Source organism: Cygnus olor, unplaced genomic scaffold (genome assembly GCF_009769625.2).
Source record: "Cygnus olor isolate bCygOlo1 unplaced genomic scaffold, bCygOlo1.pri.v2 scaffold_221_ctg1, whole genome shotgun sequence".
Taxonomy (NCBI): domain Eukaryota; kingdom Metazoa; phylum Chordata; class Aves; order Anseriformes; family Anatidae; genus Cygnus; species Cygnus olor.
In genome coordinates this window covers 1-13,468 of record NW_024429150.1, presented here as the reverse complement: position 1 = coordinate 13,468, position 13,468 = coordinate 1, and the positions used below count along the sequence as shown (strand labels likewise).

Below are 13,468 nucleotides of genomic sequence, written 5' to 3'. Positions count from 1 at the left end.
TCCCCTCCTTTCTTTTCCCTTCTCTTCCCCTTGCCCTTCTCTTTCCTTCACCTTCCTCATCCATTCCCCTTTCCTTCTCCTCTCCTTCCCTTCCCCTTTCCTACCCCTTCTCCTCCCTTCCCCTTCCCTTTCCCTTCCCCATCCCTTTCCCTTTTTTTTTCCTTCCCCTCTCCTTCCCCTTCCCCTTCCCCTCCCCTTCCCTTCCCTTCCCTTCCCTTCCCTTCCCTTCCCTTCCCTTCCCTTCCCTTCCCTTCCCTTCCCTTCCCTTCCCTTCCCTTCCCTTCCCTTCCCTTCCTTCCCCTTCCCTTCCCTTCCCTTCCCTTCCCTTCCCTTCCCTTCCCTTCCCTTCCCTTCCCTTCCCTTCCCCTCCCACCGATGGCCCCGCCCCCACGCCCTTAGCCCCGCCCCTCCCCGCCCCGCCGCCATTTTGCGGCCCCGGGAGCTCTGCGGGGGGAGGCCGCGGCCCCGGCCCCGTCCCGACCCCCCCCCCCCCCCAGCCCCCCCGCGATGTTCCACGGCGTGGCGGCCCCGCCGGGGCTGGGCGGTGAGCGGGGGGGGGCGGGGGGGGGGGGGAACGGGACGGGGGGGGCCGGGGCCGTGCTCACGGTTCCCCCCCCCCCCCCAACCCCCCCGCAGGTCCCGGGGCTCGGCCGGAGCTGTACGAGGTGAGCGGGGGGGGCACCGGGACGGGACCCCCGGGATGGGACCCCCCCGGTTTGGGACCTCCCGGCCTGGGACCCCCGGGTTGGGACCCCCGGTTGGGACCCCCCAGTTGGGACCCCCTCAGGACAGGACCCCCCGGTTGGGACCCCCAGGACGGGACCCCCGGTGTGAGCCCTGGGTTGGGACCCCCCGAGATGGGACCCCCTGGGATGGGACCCTGGTATGGGACCCCCAGTTGGGACCCCTGGGACGGGCCCCCTGGGTTGGGACCTCCGGGGAGAGCCCCGGCTTGGGACCCCCAGGTTGGGAGCCCCCGGGTTGGGACCCCCCCCGGTGCAGCCCCCCCGTTGTGACCCGGCCGCGCTGCGTCCCGCAGGAGGTGAAGCTCTACAAGAATGCGCGGGAGAGGGAGAGGTGAGCACAGCGCCGGCACCCAGCCCAGCACCCCGTGACACCCCGTCACCCGTCATAGCACCCCGTCACAGCACCGCGTCAGCCATCACGACATCTCACGACACCCCGTCACACGTCGCAGCACCCCATCCCCCGTCATAGCACCCCGTCACAGCACCTCACAGCACCGCGTCCCCCATCACGACACCTCACGACACCCCATCACCCGTCATAGCACCCCTCACCCATCACTGCGACACCCCGTCACCCATCGTAGCGCCCTGTCACAGCGCCTCACAGCACCGCGTCCCCCAGCACCCCTCCACCCGTCATGAGGCCGCATCGCCTGTCACAGCACCCTGACACCCATCACGAGGTCTCATCGCCCAGCACAGCACCCTGCCACCCACCACAGCACCTCACGACACCCCACTGCCCATCAGAACACCGCGTCACCCATCACAACACCCCGTCACCCAGCGCAGCACCTCACGACACCACATCGCCCATCACGGCATCTCACGACACCCCTCACCCAGCACAGCACCCTGACACCCAGCACAGCACCCTGACACCCAGCACAATACCTCATGACACCCCATCACCCATCACGAGGCCCCATCACCTGCCACAGCACCCTGTCACCCATCACGAGGTCCCATCGCCCACCGCAACGCCCCATCGCCCACCACAACACCCCATTACCCACCCCAGCACCCCCTCACTCACCATGGGACCCCGTCACCCACCACACCACCCCGTTATCCTCGACACCCCATCACCCACCACGAGGCCCCCCTGTCCAGCGCAGCCCCCCGCTCTCTCCCCATACCTCCTTTCCCCTCCCGGTCCCCCATTCCCTGCCCCACCACCACCACCACAGCCCCCGCTCTGTGGCAGTGCCCATCTCCCCCCTACCGCTGCGTCCTCTGCCCCACGGCCCCACTCCATGCCCCACGGCCCTGCCCCGTGCCCCATACCCTGCCCTGTGCCCCACCACCCTGCTCCGTGTCCCACGGCCCTGCTCCATGCCCCACCGCCCTACTCTGTGCCCCATACCCTGCCCTGTGCCCCACGACCCTGCCCCACAGCCCTGCCCCGCGCCCCACGGCCGCCCTGCCCGCAGGTACGACAACATGGCCGAGCTCTTCGCCGTGGTGAAGACGCTGCAGGCGCTGGAGAAGGCCTACATCAAGGACTGCGTCTCCCCCAACGAGTGAGTCCCCGTGCTGCGACCGCCCCGGCGGCATCGCGGCTCCGCTGGGAGGGGCCTCGGCCCTGTCCCCCTTGTCCCCTTTGTCCCCTCGGGGGGGCCGCAGGGCGCTCGCTGCCTGCCCGTCCCCTGCCGCCCTGCCCAGGTACACCGCGGCCTGCTCCCGCCTCCTGGTGCAGTTCAAAGCCGCCCTCAAGCAGGTGCAGGGCTCCGAGATCAGCTCCATCGATGACTTCTGCCGCAAGTTCCGCGTGAGTCGGGGTCGGGGCTGTGCGCACACATACTGCCTTCGCGCTGCGCCACCCGCCCTCTGTGCCGGCCCCACCTCGGGCACTTGCCTCCTGGCTGGCTGGAGAGCCACAGTCAGGGCGTTCCCCGTGGGACACCCACTTTTGGGTGCCCATTCCCCATGGGACGCCCGCTTTCAGGTGCCCGTTCCCCTCGGGACACCCACCTTTGGGTGCCCGTTCCCCGTGGGAAGACCGCTTTTGGGTGCCCGTTCCCTGTCGGATGCTCACTTTTGGGTGCCTGTTCCCTCTGGGACAACTGCTTTTGGGTGCCCATTTCCTACAGGGCACCCGTTTTTAAGTGCCCGTTCCCCGCAGGACACCTGGTTTTGGGTGCCTGTTCCCCGTGGGATACCCATTTTTGGGTGCCAGTTCCCTGTGGGACGCCCACTTTTGGGTGCCCGTTCCCCATGGGATGCCCACTTGTGGGATTCCCATTTTTGGGTGCCTGTTGGGTGCCCATTCCCCACAGGACACGCGCTTTTGGGTGCCCGTTCCCCATGGGACACCCGCTTTTGGGTGCCTATTGGGTTCCTGTTCCCTACGGGGCACCCACTTTTGGGTGCCTGTTCCCCATGGGACACCTGCTTTTGGGTGCCCGTTCCCTGTGGGATGCCCGCTTTTGGGATGCCCACCTTTGGGTGCCTGTTGGGTGCCCGTTCCCCAGGGGACAACTGCTTTTGGGTGCCTGTTCCCCACAGGACGCCCATTTTTGGGTGCCGGTTCCCTGCAGGATGCCCACCTTTGGGTGCCTGTTCCCTGTGGGACGCCCACTTGTGGGATGCCCACTTTTGGGTGCCCATTCCTGTGGGACACCCACCTTTGGGCGCCTGCTCACACCCTCGCACCCCGCAGCTCGACTGCCCGCTGGCCATGGAGAGGATCAAGGAGGACCGGCCCATCACCATCAAGGACGACAAGGGCAACCTCAACCGCTGCATCGCCGACATCGTCTCCGTACGTCGCCCGCGCCGCGGGGCCGCCTTCGGGCTGGGGGGGGGGAGGCAGCCGCGGGGTGGGGGCCGCACCGCGCCGACCCTTCCTCTCCCGCAGCTCTTCATCACCGTGATGGACAAGCTGCGCCTGGAGATCCGCGCCATGGACGAGGTAGGGATGTGGCCCTGGTGTTTTGGGGTGGCCCCGGTGTTTCGCGGTGGCCCCGGCTCACCGCGGCCGCCACCCCCAGATCCAGCCGGACCTGCGGGAGCTGATGGAGACGATGAACCGCATGAGCCACCTGCCCCCCGACTTCGAGGGCCGCCAGAAGGTGAACCAGTGGTGAGTGCGGGGCCTGCGCCCGTGGGGGGGGGGGGGGAGGGGGCGTTTTGGGGGACCCCCGCCGACGCCGCCCGCTCCCCGCAGGCTGCAGACACTGAGCGGGATGTCGGCCTCGGACGAGCTGGACGACTCCCAGGTGCGGCAGATGCTGTTCGACCTCGAGTCCGCCTACAACGCCTTCAACCGCTTCCTGCACGCCTGAGGCGCCCGCGCCACCGCTGCCCCGCATCCCCAGCGCGTTACGGGGGCGCCGCGGCCCCAAAACGCTGTGGTGGCCCCTGTCTGCGGCGCTGCTGCACGCGGGGATGGGCAATAAACCCCTCGGCCAGCCCTCGTCCTTCGCCTGCGTCCTGTGGGTGGGCAGGTGACGTGTCCCACGGGTGGGACACCCTCATCCAGGAGTGACCCCAAAAAGCAGCCATGGCCACGCTCATAAATACCATATAATGTCCTCAACGAGGCTAAAACCACCCGCGAGCGCGGCAGCCCCAAGTCGGGCGCGCGTCCTCGTGGCGCTGTCCCTTGGTGCCACCTCCTGGTGGTGGCACGGGGACGGGTACATAAAAGGGACAGAAGGACTTGGTCCTCGTTCCCACGGCCACCAGCACGCGGCTGGGTGCAGAGGCCATGTCCACACACGGTGGCACCCCCCCCCAAGTCCCAACGTCCCCGTATCGCGCCGTCCCCGTATCGCGACGTCCACGGCTCTGAGGGCGGTGGCGCCGGGCGCTCAGAGGCTGGTGCAGAAGAGCTTGCGGTGGCGCGTGACGGCGCAGAGGCCGGTGCCGGGGGGCCCGCGCCAGGCCTGCCCCGCGTCCCGCTGGTCACGCCGGCTCACGCCGCGGCCGCAGAGCCGCAGGTCCCGCACGCCGGCGGCCGCCCTGGCCCAGGTGGTGCCGTCCAGGGGCCCCTCCACGGAGCAGCCTCGGGGACAGGGACAACGTCACCGCGGGGGCCTCACGGGGGGGGGGGGGGGGTGTCCCCCCAACCCCCCAGTCCCCGTGCCTACCTGCCAGGCTGAGGTACCGCAGCCCCTGGCTCCGCTCGCCCAGCGCCGACAGCAGCGTCCGCAGGCCCACGGCGCTGATGCCGGGGTTGGCCGAGAGGTCCAGCGAGACCAGGGAGGGGCAGGCAGGGAGGCGCCTGCGGGCGGGGGGCCGAGGTAATGGAGGGGGGGGGCCAGGAATGGCCCCGGCGGCAGGGGGGCATCGCTGGGTGCGTGTGGTGGGAGGGGGAGGGTGACGGTGCCACGGGGGGCACTGAGGGTGTTGGGTGATGGTGCCATGGGGGTCGTGAAGAGCATTGGGTGACCGTGCCAAGGGGGGGGGGGGGGGGAACAAAGGGCACTGGGGGACGATGCCTGGGGGACACCAAAGGGAAAGGGTGATGGTGCCAAGGGCATTGGGTGACAATTCCAAGGGGGACATCGAGGGCGTTGGGTGACGGTGCCACAGGGGACACTGAGGGGAAAGGGTGACACTGCCAAGGGCGACACCGAGGGCTTTGGGTGACGGTGCCATGGGGGACACCGAAGGTGCTGGGTGGTGGTACCAAAGGGGACACCAAGGATGTTGGGTGACACTGCCACGGGGGACACTGAGCGGAAAGGGTGACAGTGCCAAGGGTGACACCGAGGACATGGGGTGCTGGTGCCATGGGGAACACGAAGAGCGTTGGGTGATGGTGCCACAGGGGACACCGAGGACACTGGGTGATGGTGCCGTGGGGGACGCCCAGCCCAGCCCAGCCCAGCCCCCCCATTGTCCCCCCCAGCCCCTCACCTGGCCACCTCGGCGACGGCCGCGTCGTCCAAGCCGTTCCCGGACAGCGCGAGGTGCGCGAGTGCGCAGCCGCCCTGCGGAAGCCCCGCGGCCGTCGGCTCCGTGTCCCCGGCGTCCCCGCGGGGCCGGCGGCGGGGAGCAGCCACTTACCCGCTCCAGGAAGCTGCCGACGGCGGCGGCGAGGGGCCGGGGGTCCGGCCCCCCCACGGAGCCGATGTCCAGGTGCCCGAGCGTGCCGGCGGGGAGGCTGCGCAGGAGCGGCTCCAGCCCCGCTGCGCCCAGCGCGTTGCAGGACAGCGCCAGCGCCCGCAGCTGCGACGCTCCTGGAGGGGGGGGACACCGACGTCACGGCAGCCCCCGGCCCCCCCCCCACCATGGCGAGGGGGGCGAGGGTCCGGGGGGTCGCTCACCTGCCAGGGCGTCGCTCAGCCCGAGGCGGCAGTGCCGGGAGAAGCCGTCGGCGAAGCCGCAGGCGCGCAGGCGCAGCGCGGTGAGCGCGGGGCAGGCGCGCAGCAGCAGCGCCAGCGGCCGGCAGCCGGCGTCGCCCAGCGGGTTCAGGCTCAGGTCCAGCTCCTCCAGGCTCTGCCGGCGGCGGGGACCGGGCTGAGCACCCCGACGCAGCACCGGGGGTGCCGGAACGCCCCGTCCCCCGCACCCACCAAGCCCCCCCCCCCCCCAGCCCTAACCTGGAAAGCGACGCCGGGCTCGGCGAGGTGCTGCAGCCCCCGGGCGCCGAGCCGGTTGCCGGAGAGGTCGAGGAGGACGAGGCCGGGCAGGGTGCTGAGCGCGGCGCTGAGCTCGGCGCCGTGCCCGTCGGCCAGCCCGCAGCCCCCCAGGCGCAGCTGCCGCAGGGGCGCCTGCAGCTTCAGCGCCCGCAGCAGCGGCGGGAGCTGGGGGGGGCGCGGGGCCAGGCCCCCGGCGCTGAACGCGGGGCTCTGCTCCTGCAGCTCCGTCGCCTTCAGCAGCAGCGGCTGCGGCTCTGCGGGGACCGAGGGGATGCGGGGACCGGGATGGGGACGCAGGGACCAGGACAGGGATGAGGGGACCAGGACAGGGACATGGGGACCGGGGGGTCATGGCACGGGGTGTGGGGGCTGCGTTCCAGCCCCACGCTACCTGGGATTGGTCCCCGAGGGGCTGGTGCATGGGACAGGGAGGTGACATGGAAGAGGACAGGGAGGTGACATGGGGGGGACAGGGAGGTGACAGGGAGGTCGCAGCAAAGTGGTAAGGATGTGGCAGGGAGGTGACAAGGAGGTGACACGGGTGCTGGTGTAAGCTGGGAAGGAGATGGGGAGGTGATGGAGGTGACGAGGGTGGTGGCAGGGAGGTGACAGGGTCCTGGCACGCGGGACAGGGTGATGACGGGGAGGTGACAAAGGTGGTGGCACATGGGGTAGGGAGGGGACGGAGAGGGGACGGGGTCCTGGCACACAGGACATGGGGGTGACACGGGCCGGGGGGGGGGACAGGGAGCTGATGGGGTCCTGGCATGGGGGATAGGGGGGTCGGGGATCCTGCCACAGGCAGGAGGTGACATGGGGGGGGTCCAGGGGTCCTGGCACAGGCGGGAGGTGACACAGTGGGGACTGGGGGCCCTGCCACAGGTGGGAGGTGACACGGGGGGGGGGTCAGGGGTCCTGGCACGGGCAGGGAGGTGACACAGGGGGCTGGGGGCCGTGCTCCTCACCCAGGGCCAGGCTCCGGCACGCCTTGCGGTAGCGCTCGGCCAGGGGCGGCAGGTCCCAGCACTGCACCTCGGCCAGCACCTGCGGGTGGCCGTCCCGGTGACACCTCCGTCCCCACGGGGACGGGGACGGGGACATGGACGGGGCCGCGCTCACCTCCTCGTTGCTCTGCAGCACGTCCCCCACCAGGTCCTGGGGGGCCAGCAGGGCCCCCTCCTTGGTCAGGGTGAGGCGCGGCAGCAGCCCGCATGCCTGGTAGTAGCGCTCGGCCGCCTGCGCCGCCAGCCAGCCCACGGCGCGGCCGTCGCTGCCGCGGCACCGGGTGGGCGTCACCGGGACGGGCACGGGGACGGGGGGCGCACGGGATGGGGGTCTCAAGGGAATGAGGATCTCGGGGGGACAGGGAAAGGGGTGGGGGGACCACAGGGATGGGGGTCTTAAGGGGATGGGGTTTGGGGGGTCTCATGGGGATGGGGGTCCCATGGGGATGGGGTTCCCGTGGGGACGGGGGACCCTTGGGGACAGGGGATTCAGAGGAATGGCAGTGGGGGTCTCAGGGGCACAGGGGCCCCATGGGGACAGGGACAGGGGTCTCCTGGGGACAGAGGGCCCATAGAGACAGGGATCCCAGGGGGATGGAGATGGGGGTCCCAGGAGGATGGGGGTCCTGAGGGCATGGGGGTCCCGGAGGGATGGGGGTCCCGGGGGGACGGGGTCCCAGGTGCTTACCTCTGGGGCACAGGGATGAGGAAGACGTTGTCCTGCACCCGGACCCGCACTCGGATGGGGGGCGGCAGGGCAGGGCCGGGGGGCGGCTGGGAGGGGGGAGCAGCGGCTCAGGACCCCCGGGGGCCCCTCCACCTGCACCCCCATCCCCATCCCCATCCCCTCACCTGCGCCTCCTCTCCTCCAGCCTCCGTCGAGCCTTCAGCCGCCCGCGCGGGGCTGCCGGGGCTCTCGGGGCGCTCGCGGCTGCGTCCCGGTGCCGCTCTCCCCACGGGGCGGTTCTGGCGGCGCCGCGCGGCACCGGGCTCCCCGACTCCGTCCCCCGGCTCCCGGCGCGAGCGCTTCCGCGCCCCCCGCGCCGCCGCCGCCGCCAGGTCGTCCTCCAGCCAGTCCTCCACGTACTCCTCGGCCGGGATCAGCGCCGGCCGCGGGGATGCCGTGGGGACGGGGACGGGGACGAGGATGGGGACCGGGAGGGACCTGGCACTGCCCAGGCCGCGGATGGCGGCTTCGTACTCAGCCTGGCCCCCGGCGGGGGCGGCCGGGTCCGGTGCCGCTGCCTCCGCTCCCCGCGGCCGCTTCCGCGCCGGCCGCAGCGGGGACATGGCCGGGGACATGTCGGGGTCCCCCGGCTCCGGCTGCGCCCCCGCCGCGTCCTCGCCGCCCGCGATGAGGGGCTCCGAGAGCTCGGCGTCGAAGAGCTGTGAGTCCCGGAGGGCGGCAGGCGCTGTGGGGCGCACAGAGACCCTCAGCGGGGGGGGGCGGCGCGGACCCCGGACCCCCAAAACCCCCTCAGCGGCCCCCGGGCTCACCGCCGCCTGCCGCCGCCGTCTCCTTGAGCAGGCGCTCCATGGCCCGGCACCGCTGCCACGTCTCCTGGTCCAGTTCCTTGCCGTAGAGCCCGATCCACTCCTCCAGCGTCCCCAGCGGCGTCAGGCCCTGCGGGGAGGCCGGGGGGGTCTCACCGTGCCCTCCCCCCCACCCTGAAGCCCCCGGGACCCCCCGGCGTGTCCCCATCCCCGTGCTCACCTTGGCGTTCCGGGCGGCCAGCGAGGCCCCGCGCTGCACCAGCAGCTCGGCCACCTCGAAGTGGCCGCAGCCCAGCGCGTCGTGCAGGGGGGTGATGCCCTCGCAGCCCGGCCCCCCCGCGTCGTCCACGGCCGCCCCCCGGTCCAGCAGCAGCCGCACGATCTCTGAGGGGGTGTCACAAAGGGGGGGGAGGAAAAGGGGGCGGATGTCAGGCAGGATCTGGCCCCTTTCCCCCCCCACACCCCCCCCCCTCCCAGGGCAGGGGGGTCCCGGCGCTCACCCAGGTGCCCGTGGTTGCAGGCTTCGTGCAGCGGGGTCCAGCCGCAGTAGTCGCGGGGGTTCAGGGGGTGCCCCTGCGTGGGGGGGGGGGGGACACACAAGGGGACGGTCACTGCGTGCCACCATCCATGGGGATGTCACCCCCCCCCCCCCAGCAGCATCCTTTCGCCCTGGCCGGCACGGCACGGCTCCGCCGGGCACCGCGGCGCCCCAGGAGCGAGCCCACGCCCCCACCAAGTGTCCCCAGTGCCGGGGGGGGGTCCCGTTGTGTGTGTCCCCCCCCCCCCCCAACCCTTTTACCTGCTTAAGGTAGAGCTGCACCCGCCGCAGGTCGCCCTCGATGCAGGCGCGGTGCAGCGGGGTCTCGCCCCGGTCGTTGCGGCGGTTCCACTGCGGGCACAGGGAGGGGTGGTGGGGATACGGCCTCCGAGGGGCTTGGGGGGGCTGGGTGGGGGGCCCTGACCCACACCTGGGGGCCCTGACCCACACCTGGGGGGCTCTGACCCACACTTGGGGGCCTCGACCTGCACCTGGGGGGCCCTGACCCGCATCTGGGGGGCCTGACCCACACCTGGGGGGGCCCTGACCCACACATGGGGGGGCCCTGACCCGCACCTGGGGGGCCTGACCCGCACCTGGGGGGCGCGGAGCAGTGCCAGGACCCCGTCTCTCACCTTGCAGATGCGCCGGCGGCCGGGGACGCTCTTGGTGTAGCCGTCGAGCTCGTCGTCCTCCCCCTCTGCGGCACGGCTGTGAGCGGGGGCGCAGCCGGGCACGGGGGTCCCGCTGCTCTCCGAGTCCCGGGGGTCCCCCCCCCCCCCCCCCCCACATTTTGGGGTCCCGTCCCCCCTCCTCTCGGCACTCCAGGGAACCCCCGCGCGCCCCTCACCGCTCTCCGACAGCTCCAGGTCGCTCTCCTCCTCAGGGGCCTCGCTGCTCTCCTGCTCTTCCTCCTCCTCCTCTTCCTCGCCCCCCGGCAGACCCTGCAGCCTCGCCATGGTGTCGGCGGCCTCGGCGCTGCCGGCCCGCTGCTGCAGCGCGTGGAGGTGCCGCAGGACCTGACGCTGCGGGGCGGGAGGGATGGAGCCAGGTCGGCACCGTGGCACCGGGTTGGCACCGTGGCACCACGGCATTGCGGCACCGGGCCGGCACCACGGCACCGTGGCACTGGGTCAGCACCATGGCACTGTGCCATCGGGTCGGCACTATGGCACCACGGCACTGCGGCACCAGGTTGGCACCACGGCACCGGGTCGGCACCGTGGCACCACGGCACTGCAGCACCGGGTCGGCACCATGGCGCTGGGTTGGCACCGTGGCAGCACCACGGCACCACAGCACTGGGTTGGCACCAGGTCGGCATCACGGCACTGCGGCACCGGGTTGGCACCATAGCACTGGGTTGGCACCGGGTCGGCACCGTGGCACTGCGTCAGCACCACGACACCGGCTCGGCACCGCGCTCGCCGCCGTGCCCTCACCTGCAGCCGCAGCTCGCCCGCCGCCTCCGCCCGCTCCAGCGCCGTCCCCAGGCAGGCCTCCAGCTCGGCGCGGGGCTCGCCCGCCTCCTCCTTGGCCAGCGCAATGCTCAGCCACGTCCTCCCCTCCTGCACGCGGCCACCCGTCAGGCTCCGGGGCGAGCTGGGGGGGTCCCGGCCCCGTGCCCTTTTATTTCCTGGCGAGGGGTCCCCACCCCCCCCAAATTGTGCCCGTTGGGGGGGTCCCCGCTCACCTCCAGGGCGTCGCCGCGGTGCAGCGCCAGCTCCTGCCGGTAGTGGTGCTCGGCGCGCGCGGGCTCCTGCAGGTCGCCGAAGGTGGTGGCCAGCGAGACGTGGATGGCGGCCAGCTCGGGCGCGGGGCGGCCCAGCGCCTCGGCGTAGCTCAGCTGGGGGGGGGGCAAGGGGGTCAGCGGGGACAAAGCCCCCCCCCCTGGGTACCTCCAGTGCTCCCAGTGCCTCCCAGTAGCTCCAGTGCTTCCGTTATCCCCAGCACTCCCTTTATCCCCAGTGCTCCCAGTATTCCCAGTGCTCCCAGTGCCTCCCAGCACCCCCCTGTGTCCCCAGCACCCCCCAGTACCTCCAGTGCTCCCAGTGCCTCCCAGTAGCTCCAGTGCTTCCATTATCCCCAGCACTCCCTTTATCCCCAGTGCTCCCAGTATTCCCAGGGCTCCCAGTGCCTCCCAGCGCCCCCTGGTGTCCCTAGCGCCTCCCAGTACCTCCAGTGCTCCCAGTGCCTCCCACTGCCCCCCGGGATCCCCAGTGCCCCCCAGCACCTCCAGTGCTCCCATTATCCCCAACACCCTCAGCACTCCCGTTATCCTCACTACCCCCAGTATTCCCAGTGCTCCCAGTACCTCCAGCATCCCCAGTGCCTCTCGTTATCCCCAGTATTGCCCCAGTGCTCCCAGTACCTCCAGTGCCCCCCAGCACCCCCATTGTCCCCAGTGCCCCCAGCGCTCCTCCCATTATCCCCAGCACCCCCCGGTATTCCCAGTGCTCCCACTATCCCCAGCGCCTTCCAGTACCCCCAGTACTCCCATTATCCCCAGCACCTCCAGCACCCCCAGTGACCCCCAGTACCCTCAGCACCCCCAGTATCCCCAGTACCCCCAGTGCCCCCCAGGAGCCCCATTATCCCCAGTATCCTCAGCACTCCCAGTGCCTCTCGGTATCCCCAGTATTCCCAGTGCTCCCAGTATCCCCAGTGCCCCCCAGCACCCATTATCCTCAGCGCCACCCATTGTCCCCAGTATGCCCCATTGTCCCCAGTGCCCCCCATTATCCCCATCACCCCCCAGTACCCCCAGCGCTCCCGTTATTCCCAGCACCCTCCCGGTATTCCCAGTGCTCCCACTATCCCCAGCGCCTCCCAGTACCCCCAGTACCCCCAGCACTCCCATTATCCCCAACACCTCCAGCACCCCCCGTGCCCCCCAATATCCTCAGTACCCCCAGTATCCCCAGTGCCCCCCAGCACTCCCATTACCCCCAGCACCCCCCAGTATTCCCAGTGCTCCTGATGTCCCCAGCGCCTTCCAGTACCCCCAGTACCCCCACTATCCCCAACGCCTCCAGCACCCCCAGTGCCCCCCAGTGTCCTCTGCACCCCCAGTATCCCCAGTGCTCCCATTGTCCCCCAGCGCCCCCAGTAACCCCAGCACCCCCCAGCATTCCCAGTGCTCCCGCTATCCCCGGTGCCTTCCAGTACCCCCAGTACCCCCCACCATCCCCAACACCTCCAGCCCACCCCCGTGCCCCCCAGCCCCCTCAGCCCCCCCCCCCGCCCCCCAGCGCCCCCAGTACCCCCCCCCACCTGCCGCTGGTAGTGCTCCAGGGCCCTCCTGAAGTCCCCGTGCCTGGAGAAGACGTCCCCCAGCCGCTCGCACAGCGCCATCGCCGCCGCCGGCTCGCCCGCCGCCTCCTCCAGCGCCTCCTGCAGCCGCGTCACCTTGGTGGCTGCGGGACCGGGGTGGGGGGGGGGGGGTCACCACCTTGTGCGTGCGCCCCCCCCCCCCCCAACCCCCCAAGCTCACCGTAGCGCAGGTTGGAGCGCACGAGGTGCCGCTGGTGGGGCTGCTGCGAGCCCAGCGCGTACGCCGTCCTCAGCGAGCGCTTGGCGGCCGCGAAGTCTCCGAGGCTCAGCAGGACCTGGGAGGGGAGGTGGGGGGGGGGAACGACACCGGGACCCCCCCCAACCTCATCAAGACGCCAGGACGGACCCCGGGGAGGGGCTAAAAAACAAGGTGTGTGGGTGTGGGGGGGTCCCGAGCCCGACCTGCGCCGTGCTGCTGCAGCACTCGCTCTCCAGCGCCTTGTCCTGCATGCGGCGGGCGCAGTCGCGGGCGCGCTGGAGGCAGCGCAGGGCCTGGGGGTGCTGGCCCTGCCGCAGGTGGATGGCGCCCAGGTTGAAGTAGGCGCGCTGCAGGTCCTCGTCCAGGCGCGCCCGCTCCGCCACGAAGACGCTGCGCTGCAGGTAGCGCCCGCGGCGCCCCGCGTCCCGCAGGCTGTCGTACACCAGCCCCAGGTTGAGGTAGAGCCGCGTGCGCATCGCCGCCAGCTCCCGGCGCGGCACCGCTCCTGCGGGACACGGCCGTGGCACCGCGGCGCCGCGAAGGGTTGGGGTCCCCCCCCC

General features: G+C 71.5%; 2 protein-coding genes across 2 annotated transcripts; one reads left to right on the top strand and one right to left on the bottom strand.

Annotated features, from left to right (window-relative positions):
- The first annotated feature begins 405 nt into the window (after positions 1-405).
- Positions 406-4,164, top strand: VPS28 (VPS28 subunit of ESCRT-I). Its single transcript, XM_040543781.1, has 9 exons — positions 406-544; positions 637-665; positions 1,040-1,077; positions 2,183-2,272; positions 2,415-2,520; positions 3,412-3,513; positions 3,610-3,663; positions 3,743-3,834; positions 3,919-4,164. Exons 1-9 carry the CDS (start codon positions 508-510, stop codon positions 4,034-4,036), a joined length of 666 nt encoding a protein of 221 aa, XP_040399715.1. The 5' UTR covers positions 406-507; the 3' UTR covers positions 4,037-4,164.
- A 247-nt stretch (positions 4,165-4,411) lies between these two features.
- LOC121063358 (tonsoku-like protein) lies at positions 4,412-13,450 on the bottom strand (the record flags this gene model as incomplete). Its single annotated transcript, XM_040543780.1, has 21 exons — positions 4,412-4,758; positions 4,844-4,977; positions 5,616-5,689; positions 5,766-5,938; positions 6,026-6,197; positions 6,302-6,594; positions 7,306-7,384; positions 7,460-7,610; positions 8,033-8,118; positions 8,197-8,756; positions 8,842-8,968; positions 9,059-9,222; positions 9,339-9,411; positions 9,638-9,727; positions 10,012-10,076; positions 10,227-10,401; positions 10,819-10,944; positions 11,070-11,222; positions 12,650-12,792; positions 12,870-12,984; positions 13,112-13,450. Coding segments are annotated over 21 exons (3,486 nt in total), but the record flags the coding sequence as incomplete, so codon positions are not given.
- Positions 13,451-13,468: the final 18 nt, after the last annotated feature.

Bases quoted from the DNA above. Each gene is read 5' to 3' on its own strand.
- VPS28 (XM_040543781.1), top strand. From the start codon at position 508: ATGTTCCACGGCGTGGCGGCCCCGCCGGGGCTGGGCG. The intron at 666-1,039 runs GTGAGCGGGGGG...TGCGTCCCGCAG, and splicing joins CTCGGCCGGAGCTGTACGAG to GAGGTGAAGCTCTACAAGAA. The intron at 1,078-2,182 runs GTGAGCACAGCG...CCCTGCCCGCAG, and splicing joins AATGCGCGGGAGAGGGAGAG to GTACGACAACATGGCCGAGC.